The following is a 13,956-nucleotide window of genomic DNA, read 5'->3' on the forward strand; positions in this document are numbered from 1 at the left end:
CAATTGTGTTCAATTCATGGGGCAACAAGAAATGGAGGGCAGGTCACCTTTGAAACTGAACGGGTTTTTAAAGTGAGAGCTTAAGGTATCCCCGTGCAGCGGAAAAATCGGTGTTGTCTCGTCGGCGCCTGGCGCTGGGTTGCAAAACTTCGGATTGATCTAAAAGGGCGGACATCACACGTGGAGCGGCGGAATTGAAAAGTAGCTTTCATCGCGCTGATTGGGCGTGGGTATCTCAGTACTTTCCTGAAAGGAATTTCAAAACTTCAAGAATGCCATGCACTCTACACCATCTTTGCGACAGCGCTGAGAAATTCCTGTCAATTCCGGAGGTGGCGTGGCCGTCACCTATAGCCTTTGAGTTCTGAGCCAATAAAAACGTCAGGTTTGGATCCATTGGTCCCATGTAGAGTGTCGCAAGTGGAATGACCTATGAACACCAGTTGAGTGGCGGTCATTTCTCCTTTGAGGGCCGCGCAAGTAATAACAATCAGCCGGTAGGCAGCAAAATTGTTGGAATAAGCGTTTTTTTTCAATCTGGCACGCTTATACCACGGGGAATGCTCTGCCTGAAACTCTAAAATGCCGTCTGCAGAACAGGCACATACAGCGCTCTTTGTTCTGCCCTAAAACACCGCGAAAGCAGCTGTTTATCTGGACTGCACTCACAAGCCAGATGGTTAGCACGTGCCAGAGAAAAGCTGCTCTACTGCGCACGGAACTTTTCTTGTTTGTTTTTTTTCCTCGCCTGTAAAATAGCTCAATCAGTTGTTGCTCATGAAATGCTTTTTTTTATGTTTTCGGAACATCGCATTCGTGCTGCGCCACACACGAGCTCTTGAATGCAAAACAGTCAGGCGAAGTTGAACGATTTTATGAAGTAACTTCGTTTCTGCGTTTCATAACGGCGTTGGCTCACCAGGCAACCATGGTAAGCAGATACCGATTTTCGTTGCATTTCGCTCAGGTACTGAGTGTCATTTCTTCATCGACAGTTACAGCGTAGAAGTGGCAGCGGCAGCGACAGTTATCATTTAGCTGTCGAAACGACCAGGGAGTGAAGACAATACGCTTTCGACCCCGCCTCTTTATCAAGTGATGACGAATAAATTAGCCAGGGGTGCAATGCATTTCGCCTAGGCGTGTGCACCAAGCGAAATGGTAGCTGTGCAATGTTAGCTGCGTAAGTCAATGGTAGCTGTAGAAGTCGGTACGCACCAGACAAGTTCGTCTCTCAGGGTATATTGATAATTTTTTTCGCCAAAGTAAAACCGAGGCATCTCCTTCTTTCATCAGTTCAGCCGCCCAGGTGGCAGCCGAGGCACCAGGATGGGGTTGGAAGATTGGGAGAGGGGGGGGGGGGGTTGTGGTTAGTGAAATAGGACTATTGTCCAGCAACCAGCGCCAACAGCAAAGTAGGAGCTTGAAGTCTAAAAGCAGACAGCTCAATTGCATCTACATAGCGAAAAAATTTGCTGCAGTTTTTGTGACTGGAGCATACGCTGTGAAACTTGCGTGCGCAAAACATCCGTCCACGAACAGGGTCTGGCACATAATTCTCCTGGCATGTGTTTTGTTATTAAATTGCAACCGCTGTTACGTAAATAAAGCCACCGATGTTACTCTCTGATCTTTTTCGACCTGAGCGAAGCAGCTCAGCGCTCAGTTTTCTTTTTATTTACGTATGCTAGCATTAACGCACTTAATACGCGATCTCTCTTGACAAGGAAGTACACAGGCAACAAATGCTGCCGCGTTTTTATCCTTTATGCTCTGTGCAATTACGTGCTCTAAACTTGTGCAACAGAGCGCACATTTTTTCGCCCCGTACTGACCCGTCTTTTATGTGAGCTGTAATTTTCATGCAGCTATAAGTCCCCTGTTCACTAAAATGCGGTTGTCATGTTTCCTATCTTGCGCTTTCTAGGCAGTGTGTCCGGCACACCCTCAAGTTTGAGGCGCTGTCCTTTCAGTGACGTTCGGAAGATTCACAACAAGCCACGACTGGTTAATGCGAGAGTATTAGAGTTCATGCCAGTAGCAAAATACGCCATCCTATGCCACGAAGTTCGCTCATTGGTCGAGAGAGATCAAGTGACCTTGCGACGTCATCACAACCTGACCAACTAGTTGTGAGCAACCTATCTTCTAGACAGCAAGACAGATAGACAACCACAATAAAAAATAAAAAAGTGATATATGCAAGTGTGGGCATCATCACAGAATAGTAGACACCAGTTGCTGAGCTTGTGGGCCGAAAAATTCAGGGGGCCACTTTGTGTGCCTAAAGTGCGGTGAGTCTAAAGCCTCTAGCACGGTGTTGCTGCTTGTGTCACTGATGAGTGGTTGAGATGGTAATTAAATGCAAAATTGTTTGTGAATCTTAAATTCTGGAGACACTGGAGGGCGTTTGGGAGGCATCCGTCTGATTCGACGACGCCTTCTGCAAACAATCCCCGGCGTTCTACACAAGGAGAACTACATATGCGTTGGCAGGAAGTAGTTTTTTTGTGGGTGTGTATACACACACACACACCCACACACACAGATATATATATATATATATATATATATATATATATATATATATATATATATATATATATATATATATATATATATATATCGTACTGACGAAGAAAACATACACTCGCCAAGGTTCAAAGAAAAAGTAAGAATCAGTAGTAGCGTAGCCATTAGCACGCTCGGGTGCGGAACGGAAGGATGGTGGTTCGAATCCCATCGGGCACAATGATCTTTCTTCTGGTCTGACTAGAAAAGCGTGACACCTCTGCTGACAACCTTCTGCTGGCAACCTTCTGTCGGCACCGATGAAGCGGTAAAGGCTTTCGCCTTAATATGTCCGTTGGTGAACCAGCAATTGCAAAGCAACTGAAGGAAACACTCGCGGAAGTTTCAGTAGAAGTTCCGACCAATGCAAAATCTAATGCTGGCATATTCCACTCTTAAGGTGACTTAAGCGCCCCCGTAGTTGGTAGATTCTTTTTTCGTAGTTGCTGGCAACGAAATGGCACCAATAAAAAAATCCGGGCCGGAAAGTTTATAATGAAAGCTGCACCCACCGCAAGGATGCACACTTTTCGGAGCTTAGTACCTTTCAGAAAGGCATGACAAGGTGCCTCCTCCCTTTACCCCACCCCCCCCCCCCCCCCCCCCGGAACGACCGGGCCCGCCGGGCCGGCTGTGCGCGGAGGCAGGAAGACACGTGACGTCACAGCTTCCTATTAAGTAGCAGTAATTTCGGGCGCTCCCTGCGAGTGCACGAGGTCAAGAAAAAAAAAGTGAAGGAAGCAAACACTATCCGCTGTTTTTGTGAAAAAAAAAGTGCGGTTTCAGTCCACTTAGGAACACCAGCCTTCATTGCAGTACAAAGCTACACGTCCTAAAAAATGCAGTATCTCTTTAACAGAAATGCAATGCGCTAGGAAACTCTGGATGTACCGTCGTAGACAGGAGAATGTGGACCACCCTTCTTCGGTCAAAGGCTTCTGACGTGTTACTTAGTGAAGACCAATGTAGGTTTGATGCATATGGAAGTAACATTTATTTTTGCTCATGCGCGTCAAGGCAAGAAACATTTCTATTTCTGTCACTCAACGCGACAGAGGATTTCGAAGCCGGAAGCGTGGTGCATATTATTCTGTCCGCGACGGTACTTCGCAGTGTCTAATAAATGCATCTGCCGCTCCAACTATACGAAAACAAAATATACGGCAGGAACGGTAGAAGCGAGTCGAAACATGGGCGTGTCCTGCGGAGAAAGCATAAAATTGGAGAAAACATGCGAACCTTGTTCACAATGCAGTCAATGGCGGTTACTTTGGAGGACATCCAACGCCTCGGGGAGGCCAAGATGGATGCCGACGCCAGGAACTATGTCTCCATCGGAGCCGGCTTTGAACAGACATTGAGCGAAAACACAGAGGCGTTCAAAAGGTGAGCACTCGCACTCCTTGCCCGCAAAGCCCATATCACACAGCTGCAGGCTATTCTACTCTCAAACCCAAACTACAAGCTTCTGTCCCAAAAAATACTTAGTGGCCTGTTTCTCAGTAAAAGTAGTCTACATACCAGCGTCTTTTAACGCCCCCGCATTAAAGCCCCCTCTATCTCTATCGACGCACCATTTTACACTTCCTATTCAGTATGCTTCTTCCCATATGAACAACAAGAAGAAAAAAAACAACAGTAAAGCGGGGGACAAGGGGGGGAGGGGGAGGGGTGGGATCAACTTTCATTGACGGAAGAATCTAGTGCGAAGCAGCTATCTCAACCACTTGACCCTACAGAATCTGCAGGGAACGTGCTCAGAAAAAGTTTTCATTGCGAAAGCAATACTACTCTCAAGAACAGAATTTCGCGTAACGGCGGCCACTTGGCACGTTTGACCTTTAGAGTGACCCCTGACGACATACAATGGTTTGGTTTATGGTTTATGGGGTTTAACGTCCCAAAGCGACTGAGGCTATGAGAGACGCCGTAGTGGAGGGCTCCGGAAATTTCGACCACCTGAGGTTGTTTAACGTGCACTGACATCGCACAGTACACGGGCCTCGAAATTCGATGCCTAATGACATCACAGTGTGACGTCATACCAGGAGCGAGACACGGGCTACCAACTCGGCTCGGTGGGTAACGGCGGCCGCTTGGCTCGGCGCGCCGCGGTCTTCCCACTAGAGCCCCTAGATATGCAGTATAAAACACCTGCTTTCGCAACCTACCAGGCTTAACCAAAGCTAGGTCCCCGCCAATTTCTTTTTATTTTCATATGTACACATGCAAAGGTTACCAGATATATTGACATTTACGCGAACACATGACACTAAGCAAGTAAGGTGAGCCAAATAAATAGGTACCATCAGCATCTTTAAGTAACTAACAGGAATTGCTCGTGGGTGATGTAAAACAGGATAGCATACCTACTGACATAAGAGTCAAAAGGCAATAACTTGATATTGAAACACTGAAATGGAGACCTCAGCGCCAGATCGTAGACCTCGGCGCTTAGATGGACATTTCAGGCGGCTTTCCCTATGTGCACCGATCACTTATATACAGAAAGTGGAACAGTGTGATTGGAATAGCTTTCACTGCATATAATGCGCTTTTGGGCGAGTCTTTTTACCGCAATGCAGTTCCCATTTGGTCGTTTGCATTTACTGCGCTCATAAGCCGATGATATCAGAATTTTGATGGATATTTTTACGGATAGCAACTCGTTCTGCCCGACGTGGTAATGATGGCCCAGTTAATGGCACGAGCAGCTCATTACAAGGCACTCAAACGCACGTGTCAAATGAATCAACCAAACGAAAAAAAAAACGAGCAATCTATTGCTGCCTTTTGAAGTAGTTTACACAACGACTGAAGACGTTATCACGCTTCTAATTTCTTTTTTGGTTTAAGAACGTATGAAACCTCTGAAAGAGTTCTGAATGGTGTTTGTAGTGTTTGATAAATATTGCGACAAGCGCAAGAATCGAAAGAATGGCGACATCTTGTCCGCTGCTGTTGCTTGCGTTGCTTTACTGCTGCTGTTGCCCGTAAAACGGGGAGTGTGGCCTTGTCAAGCTTATGTTTACGACTTTCCCAGAATCTTTGAGGCACACCGTGTGGTGGACATTATGGCCTCGCTGTTGTTGCCTGCTTTGCAGGCGTCTCGCCGCTCACCTATGCGCCGCGCTCGGTGGGTGCGTTTAGCGTCGACACCTCTTCCAGAGAGAGAGAGAGAGAGAGAAACTTTATTGAAACAGGAATTCAGGGCACGCCCCAGGGTCCCCGCACGACCCCACTGCACTTAAGTGTTTATGTTCCCAAGGTCCATAACACTGGCAGCCCCGTTGGTGGTGATGGTCTGCACGGCCGGGTCCTCCGAGCGCAGCAGGGTCTCCCAGTCCTCCCAGGTCTTGAGGCTCTCTAGGTCCCGCGGGGGAGGGTCCGCCGGGCAGAGGGAAAGGATGTGGAGGGAAGAAGCGAAGGGTTCTGGGCATATGGCGCATGCTGAAGTGGGGCAGGAGGGATGATAGTGGGCTAAGGTAAGGGGTGAAGGGAGTGTGTGTGTCTGTAGTCTGCGCCAGAGTGTTGCGTGTTTGTTATCTAGGGAGCGGTGGGGCGGGGGGTAGAGCTGGCGTGAGGCTCTGTATGCCTGCGTCAGCTCGCTGAATGAGTGCATGCGCTCCTTCGTGAATCCCCCATCCGAGGCCACCTGAGCCCGGTTTAAAGAACCTCGGGCTAAAAGGTTGGCAGCCTCGTTTCCGGGATTCCCGGAATGCGCAGGCACCCATATCAACTCTACTTGGCGGGGAGGGGGTGCATCGGGCGAGTCCAGCATGTCAAAAGCAGGGACATGAACACGGCCTCGATCAAAATTTAGAATCGCAGTTTTCGAGTCACTAAAAATATACCGGGCTTCCGTGCGAGCGATAGCGAGTGCGATGGCGGCTTCCTCTGCAGCCTCTGGGGATGTGTCTGGAGGGAGAGGTAGTGTGATGAGGGTGGATGAAGAGGAGTCGACCACAGTTGCTGTCGCTTCATCACCCGTGCAGGCAGCGTCCACCCATACGGCGTCCGGCTCGGAGCCGTATGCTCGATGGAGTGCCTTCGCACGGGCTCTGCGGCGCTGCTCATGGTGGGACGGGTGCATATTCCTCGGGAGCGGCCTAATGAGAAGCTCCCGGTGAAGGGGTCGTGGGATGGCGAGGAGGGTTGGGTCGTTGGCCGGTATTCTGATGCCGAGGGAGTCCAGGATATACCGGCCTGTGGAGGTTTGTGTGAGCCTGATGTATTGGGCCTGTCTGTGGGCTTCCATCCGTTCCCCGATCGTGTTGTGGAGGCCCAGGCCTAGTAATCTGTCTGTGGGTGTGTTGAGGGGAAGATGAAGGGCTACCTTGAATGCCTTGCGAATCAAGGCATCCAAAGCGTTTATGTCATGTTTGGATAGTTGAAGGTATGGGGTAGTGTGCAACACACGGCTGAGGACAAAGGCATGAATGAGCCGACATAGGTCGCGCTCTTTCAAGCCTCTATGATGTCCCGAAACCCTGCGGATGAGGTGCGATATCGCGCCTACAACCTGTTTAAGTTTCTTGAGGGTGGTGGTGCTTTTGCCATCGCTCTGGATGTGCAGGCCCAATACACGGAGGGTGTCAACCTGAGGTACCGGGTCACCATGCAGTTCAATGGCAATGGGGGAGCGGGGAGAGCGACCGTTCTTAGGCCGGATGAGGAGCAGTTCAGACTTCTCTGGGGAGCAAGATAGTCCGATGGTTCGTGCATAATTTTGGGCGAGGGTATCTGCTCCCTGTTAGGTGTTCTCTATGCCGCCTTCACTGCCGTGGGTGGTCCACAGGGTGATATCGCCGGCATAAAGAGTGTGTTTAAGGAGGGGAATAGTTGCCAATTTTCGGGCGAGGGGGATGAGGGTAATGTTAAACAAAAAGGGGGAAAGGACGGACCCTTGAGGGGTGCCGATACTCTGAAGCGTTTAGGAGGGGGAAGACAGAGGGCCGAAGTGTATCTCAGCCGTGCGGTCAGTCAGGAATGCTTGAATGTAGGCATACGTGCGCACACCCACATTCAATGGGGATAGAGCAGTCAAAATCGCCTGATGTTCAATGCGATCAAAAGCTTTGGAGAGATCCAAAGCTAAGACTGCCTTGGTGCGACCTGGAAGAAGTGGGTCGAAAATGTCGTGTGTGAGTTGCAGCTTGGCGTCCTGTGCGGATAGATGGGGGCGAAATCCCACCATGATATGCGGGTAAAGAGTGTTATCCGCCATGTGACTTTTGAGTCTCGCCAACACAACATGCTCGAAGAGCTTCCCTAGGCATGAGGTTAGCGAAATCGGGCGAAGGTTCTGTAGTGTAAGTGGTTTGTTGGGTTTTGGTATGAATATTACCTTCGCGTGGCGCCAGGACTGCGGAAGCTTACCCTCCTTCCAGCACTGGTTGAAGTATTTCGTAATGTGGGTGATCGACTGGTCATCCAGATTACGGAGCATGGAGTTTGTGATTTTGTCTGCACCAGGTGCAGAGTTGGCGCGGAGAGTCAGGAGGGCCGCTCTGACTTCCGCCTCCGTGATGTCGGTGTCGAGTGTGGGATTTGCCTGTCCTGTGTAGTAGGGCAGGGGTGTGGGGGCCCATCTACATTACTTTGTTTGGAAACTTGGCTGGGCAGTGCTTACTACTTGTCATCCGTTAGAGCGGTGGGGTGTGTGACGCTCCAGTACCTGTCCGAATTGCCCGCTCCCGGAATCTAATCGCCACGCTACAGTCACCTGTGTTGTAGCGCGTGTCTTTTGGCGCGTGGCTCATGCGGGATTGTGTGGGCAGGGCATTTCGTGCTTCGTCTCCCGCGGCAGCTTCCCGAGCGGCCGTTTTGCTCGCCTGCTAATAGTTGCGGGGTCTTTTTAGTTTATGGCGCAGTCGAAGCGCCGCGATCGCTGGTGGCTTTCGACGCCGCGCTGTGTGGCCAATTCTCGGATGTCTCCGACTGGAGATGATCAGTTTTTTGCCCGAGGAACTCTTTTTCTTCGGTGAGGAAGAGTTTCTCCGGCAATGGTCATGCCCATTCATTTCTGTAAATAACGGTCGTCTTGTCCTGGTTTTTAGGCCAAACTGGCGCTAAGGTCTCCTTTTCAATGTTCTAATGTCAAATTATTGCCTTTTCGATCTTCTGTCAATAGGTATATATGCTATCCTGTTTTACATCGCCTATTCCTGTTAGTTACTTAGAGATGTTTATGGTACCTCTTTAATTGGCTCGCCTTACATGCTTAATGTCATGTGTTCTTGTAAATGTGAATGTATCTGTTAATCTTGGCATGTGTACATATGTAAATAGAATTTTTTCTAAACAGGCAGAAATAAAATTTATTATTTAAGGCTTCTTCAGTATAGTAAAGAATCATTTTAGGCTCCTGCTGTGTAAGTGTCGAAGCGTTAAGGCTGATCTTAAAGGGTCACTCTACTCGCCGAGATGAGTGTATAAATAATGGCATATTCTGGTAGTTGGCACCCTACAACACCAATAACTAGGGAAGTGCTCCCGGTTTAGGCAGGAATATGTATTTTATTTCGGCGTTAAAAGTCGCGTAAAAATGCATGGTGGCGACCCCAAACGTTCATTTTGTTCAAGAAGGTGGTAGTCTTTTTTTGTAGAAGCATAAGTGAATATACAACGTACCATTTGTATGCCCCAATGTCAGAGAAACGCACGTTTTGTTTTAGTAAACTGTAGAAAGCGTACCGCTCGCATTTTCTGTAAATCTCATGAATATTTATAGTTACACGTACGCAAAACGCAGGCACATTCCCACTTTTAGTTCAGCGTATGCTAGCAGAGACGCAAAAATAAACTCAGCGTATAGTGGCGCCATCTGCTTGTCAGGACGGCAACCATTGCTGTAAACAAACCAACTCTCCACTTAAGCGTAGGAGCGGCAGATTCGTCATTCTAATTATTAAAATAAAGCAAATTTATCTCATATGTTTTCTTATAGGCGAGATGAGACGAAGCGAAAAACCGGCGCCCCATTTATGGTCAGTTAACGCACTGAAAAAGGCAGCAACTACGAGAATTCAGTCCGAAGCGAGAGGTCCGGCTTCGACGGGCGCCGCCATATTTGTCGCCGCGCGGCGGAAATCCAGATGGTTGCAAGATGAGACTACCATCTCATACAGATGTGTTCCCACATCAATAAATCCTATTTTAAAATGTTGTACCGCACTTCTTGGCACCATAGCTGGCTAAACGGTAATTTGAGTGAAGAGCTATCGGTTGCCGCAAAGAAAATATGGTCGATAAAATTCAGTAGACGGACCCTTTAACCACGCATGTGATCTGGGACTTAACGTCAGGAAACGTTCGACCCCTCTTTCAAGAAAAATGCTATATTGCATTGAAAAATTTCATTACGGGACACGCATTTCGCTCTGTCCTCCGGAAGTTATCTTGTGTAACTAAATAAAAATTGCATTATTTCCTGCTGACAATGTGGATGCTTGAAGCGACACTCTCCAAACCACTCCACAGAGCACGGCGTATAAGCAGCCTCAAATGTATTACCCGTGCCGTCTGGTAAAAGACCTACAAAACCTGGAGACTCCATTACCTATGACCCTTCGTTCATCATGAAGGCACGGGAGCATCCAGAGAACACGTCTCTAAAAAAAAAAAGAAAAAGAAAACAAGGTTCATTCACTGTGTGAACCTCCGCGACATACTATCGAAAGTTTACAAGACACGTGTCCTCGGAAATAGAAAAATTGCTGAGGCTCAGCTTGGCTAAGCCTGGGAATGCGAAGCATATTAGTGGCTAGGCTTGGTAATACATGGCTTTCCTTGGTTGAATACTTGGTCATTTTAATACAACCACTAGAAGCCTTCGTCGTGGGGGAAGACAACGGCATGGCTACAGCGGAACGCCGACTAACCCCGAGACGCGCGTTGGGTGAGCGCCTGGATTGCCACGGAAGCCGCGTCTGCCTGCCCGGTGGAGCGAGCGTTTCACCTACACCGAGTGTGAACGCGCGTTCGAAATGCGCGGGAATGCGCGGGTGTGACGGCTAGGGGTCCCACGGCGACGGCGCGAGGTGGAGGCCGGCTCTCTTATCCGATGTCACGTGGTGTGACGTCACGGTGTCACGTGGCGTGACGGCTAGGGGTCCCACGGCGACGGCGCGAGGTGGAGGCCGGCTCTCTCATCCGATGTCACGTGGTGTGAAGTCACGGTGTCACGTGGGGGTCCCACGGCGACGGCGTGAGTGGTAGCTCTAGCTAATTGGTGGGGCTGTTGTTGGTGGGGGCTGTTATGAACGTGAATTTCCAACACCGGAACGCTCCCAAGGATGGCGTCCAGGCCTGCGTCTCAACGAGCCTGCGCGTCGTCTTCGTGGAGAGTGTTGCGCGTTCGGCCGGTCAGCTACAGAGACGCTCCCCAAGGACGGCGTCCAAGCCGGCGTCTCTCCGAGCCCGCGCGTCGTCACAGTGGAGCGCGTTGTGCGTTCGGGCCGGACAGCTACCGAAACGCTACCCGGGTTGGCGTTCAAGCCTTGCAGGCCAATCAGCCACCAGGACGCTCCTGATTGGACGAAAAGGGGCGGGAGTCTCTGCCGACTTTATTTAAGGGCTCCCGTCCCCTTTGTCTGTGTCATTTCCTGTTGTGCTGCATCGTGTCATGTATCGTGCGTCTCGCTGCTTGTAAATATGTAAATACATATACCTTTTTTTCACGCTGATCCTTATCGATCTCCCCGCCTCTTCTTTGTTCCGGCCGGTCGGCGACAGCGGACCCGCGTCCCGACGGCTACTGAGAACCCGCGTCTCAACAGAGCTTAGCTTCGGTTAAGCCTGGTAGGTTGCGAAAGCAAAAGCACAGCGCCTCCAACTGAAGGAACGCAGTGCACCGCGTCTACGGGTCACGCGTGGCTACCGGCCGCCGCTGCGTGACGAATCAAAGCGTCTTCGGTAATTTTTTTATATTTTGTTTTTGATGATGTTGCGACTAAGAGAAAGAAAACATAATCTACAGCTGGTATGACGTCACAGCGGCAGTAGCGCCACAGGTGCGCAGCGCGGCAAACACGCACCGTAACAGTAGCCGGGCTCTCTGTAGGAGAGAGTTGGTCGCCCATAATCTACAGCTGGTATGACGTCAAAGCGGCAGTAGCGCCACAGGTGCGCGGCGCGGCGTAGTGAGTGAGTGAAAAACATTTATTGCTCCAAAAATCAGGTTTTAGCGGTGGGCCGATGTCGTCATGTCTTCGGCCTCTTCACAAGGTCGGCGCCCCTATTCCAGGGCACCGCTGAGTCTTGCTGCTTCGCAGGCGTGCTGCACCAGTGCCCTTTGGGCCATGAGCTCGCTGCTGGTCAGCAGGCCCTCCCATTGTTCCGCATTCGTGTCATTTAGCTTGTGAAATGCTCTGTTACGTTCGCATTCCCATGTGATGTGATATAGAGTGGGGGTTGCTCCGCACCACGGACATGTGTCCCTGTATTGTGTAGGGAACATCTTATGTAGTGTGCATAAATTGTGGAAAGTCCCTGCTTGCAGTCTCCGCCAGCAGACCGCCTCGTGCTGTGTTAATTATGTGTGGGGTGGTGGGTATTTGAATCTCCGCCCTCTGTAGTAGTTTAATATTTCTGCATACGTTGGTTCCACCGTCATGGGGTCCTCCAGGGTTTCTGACTGCCCTGCTCGGCTCGTGATCTCGCGAACTAGGCTGTCTACCCTCGAGTTACCCTCTATCCCGGTGTGTGCCGGTATCCAGAAAATCCTGTGTCTTAAGGTCTTATTTGGAAGCTTTGCTTCGAGGAGGATGCTCAGCGCTTCCTTGCTTATTTTGCCCTGTATGTAGTTCCTGCATGCTGCTTTGGAGTCTGTTAGGATTATCAGACTTGTTCCTACGGTAACCTTCGGCCGCCGCTAGAGCTACGGCAGCTTCCTCCCCCTCCGTTACCGTACAGTTTCTTAATGTCGCGCTGCTAATTGGTTTCCCCATGTAATCTACCACTGCTGCCGCGACTCGGAACTTTCTGGTCCTGTGGTCCCATGGATAGAGGGCCGCGTCTGTGTATACTGTGTTTTCCATTGTGGCTAGGTTCCGCTTCACATAGTCTGCCCTGGCCTGCCTTATAGCGGCATGGAGGTTGGGATCCATGTTTCTCGGCAGAGGGCTGATGTCCAGTGTCTCGCGGACCTCGTCTGGAATGCTAGCTGTTCTATCTGCGATCCCTTCTACATCGTGCCCTAATCTGTTTAGGAGCTTGCGGCCGGTGGCTGTCTGCTGGAGCCTGGCTATTTGGGCACATAGCTGGGCTTCCGTTAGTTCTTCGAATGTGTTGTTTAGGCCCATTTGTAGCAGCTTTTCATTTGATGTGTTTCTTGGCAGGTGGAGTGCCGTCTTGTACGCCATTCTTAGCAGCGCCTCCGTCTGTTCTTTGTCTTTCTTGGTCATGCGGTGGTATGGTAACGAGTACGTGACTCTGCTGACTATCAGGCTTCTGACGAGCTTGATCGTGTCGCTTTCTTTCATCCCGCTTCTGTTCTGTGATACCCTCTTTATCATGCGGCTTATTTGTTCTGTTGACTTCTTGAGTAGGCTAATTGTGTAGGTACATCTCCTGCTTCCTTGGATCCACATGCCCAGGATGCGTATCATATCCCTTTCTGGTATATTTTGGCCTTCTAACTTTACTGTCAGTTCCTCCTTGGTAGGGTTGGACCCTGCCCTAAGAAGTTCCGACTTTTCTGTGGAGCAGGCTAGGCCCCTTTCCCTCACGTACTCTTCTACACACGTTGCTGCTTCTTGCAGTCTCTCTTCCTTTTGTCCTAGCGAGCCTCGATTCACCCAGACCGTAATGTCGTCGGCGTACATCGCGTGCTGGATGCCATCGATCTTGCTGAGTCTTCTGGCCAGTCCGATCATTGCAATGTTGAAAAGCACTGGTGAGATTACGGATCCTTGCGGCGTGCCCTTACGTGGGGTGGTAAAGGTGCCGGCGTAACTGCAGCAGGGCTATCTGAAGGAGCGAGTTGGTCGCCCATATTCACTCCGCTAAAGGTGAAACGTAACTGCGGCCGGGTCACGCGAAGGCTTGAAAGTGCGAGTAGTATTGCTTTCGCAATAAAAAACATCATGCTAGCTCTGCCTCGCAAACCACTGACGTGGTAGTCTTACCAGCGGAGAGATTATGCCGGTCCTCCTATACCCTGATACATTTCAGGCGGCTGCAATCCTACGTCGCTGCCTAAATAATGTTTTCCCGCACATGCGCATCCCGTAAACTTTTGCTGCCAACAGTACGCGCACGATGCTTACACGAAAAGAATCCAAGGCCTACAATAACCACTTTCTTGCCCTATCATCGCCCCAGTTTAAGTCAGCATGCCCCAAACCATTCCAGGCGCACCCAGGAAGAATCGCCCTAATTTCA

The 13,956-nt window shown here is 50.0% G+C and overlaps 1 protein-coding gene and 1 pseudogene across 1 annotated transcript in view; one reads left to right on the top strand and one right to left on the bottom strand.

Annotated features, from left to right (window-relative positions):
- Positions 1–805: 805 nt before the first annotated feature.
- LOC149336716 (uncharacterized) overlaps positions 806–13,956 on the top strand; it is a 39,517-nt gene continuing 26,366 nt past the window's right edge. The window contains exons 1-2 of the mRNA XM_089554221.1: positions 806–931; positions 3,827–3,957. Of these exons, the coding sequence (XP_089410347.1) occupies positions 929–931; positions 3,827–3,957 (134 nt within the window). The 5' untranslated portion in view covers positions 806–928. The remainder of the gene's footprint in view (positions 932–3,826; positions 3,958–13,956) is intronic.
- LOC149336717 (uncharacterized) lies at positions 5,819–7,798 on the bottom strand (annotated as a pseudogene).

Source organism: Amblyomma mixtum, chromosome 7 (genome assembly GCF_055824585.1).
Source record: "Amblyomma mixtum isolate Tamu chromosome 7, ASM5582458v1, whole genome shotgun sequence".
NCBI classification, from domain to species: domain Eukaryota; kingdom Metazoa; phylum Arthropoda; class Arachnida; order Ixodida; family Ixodidae; genus Amblyomma; species Amblyomma mixtum.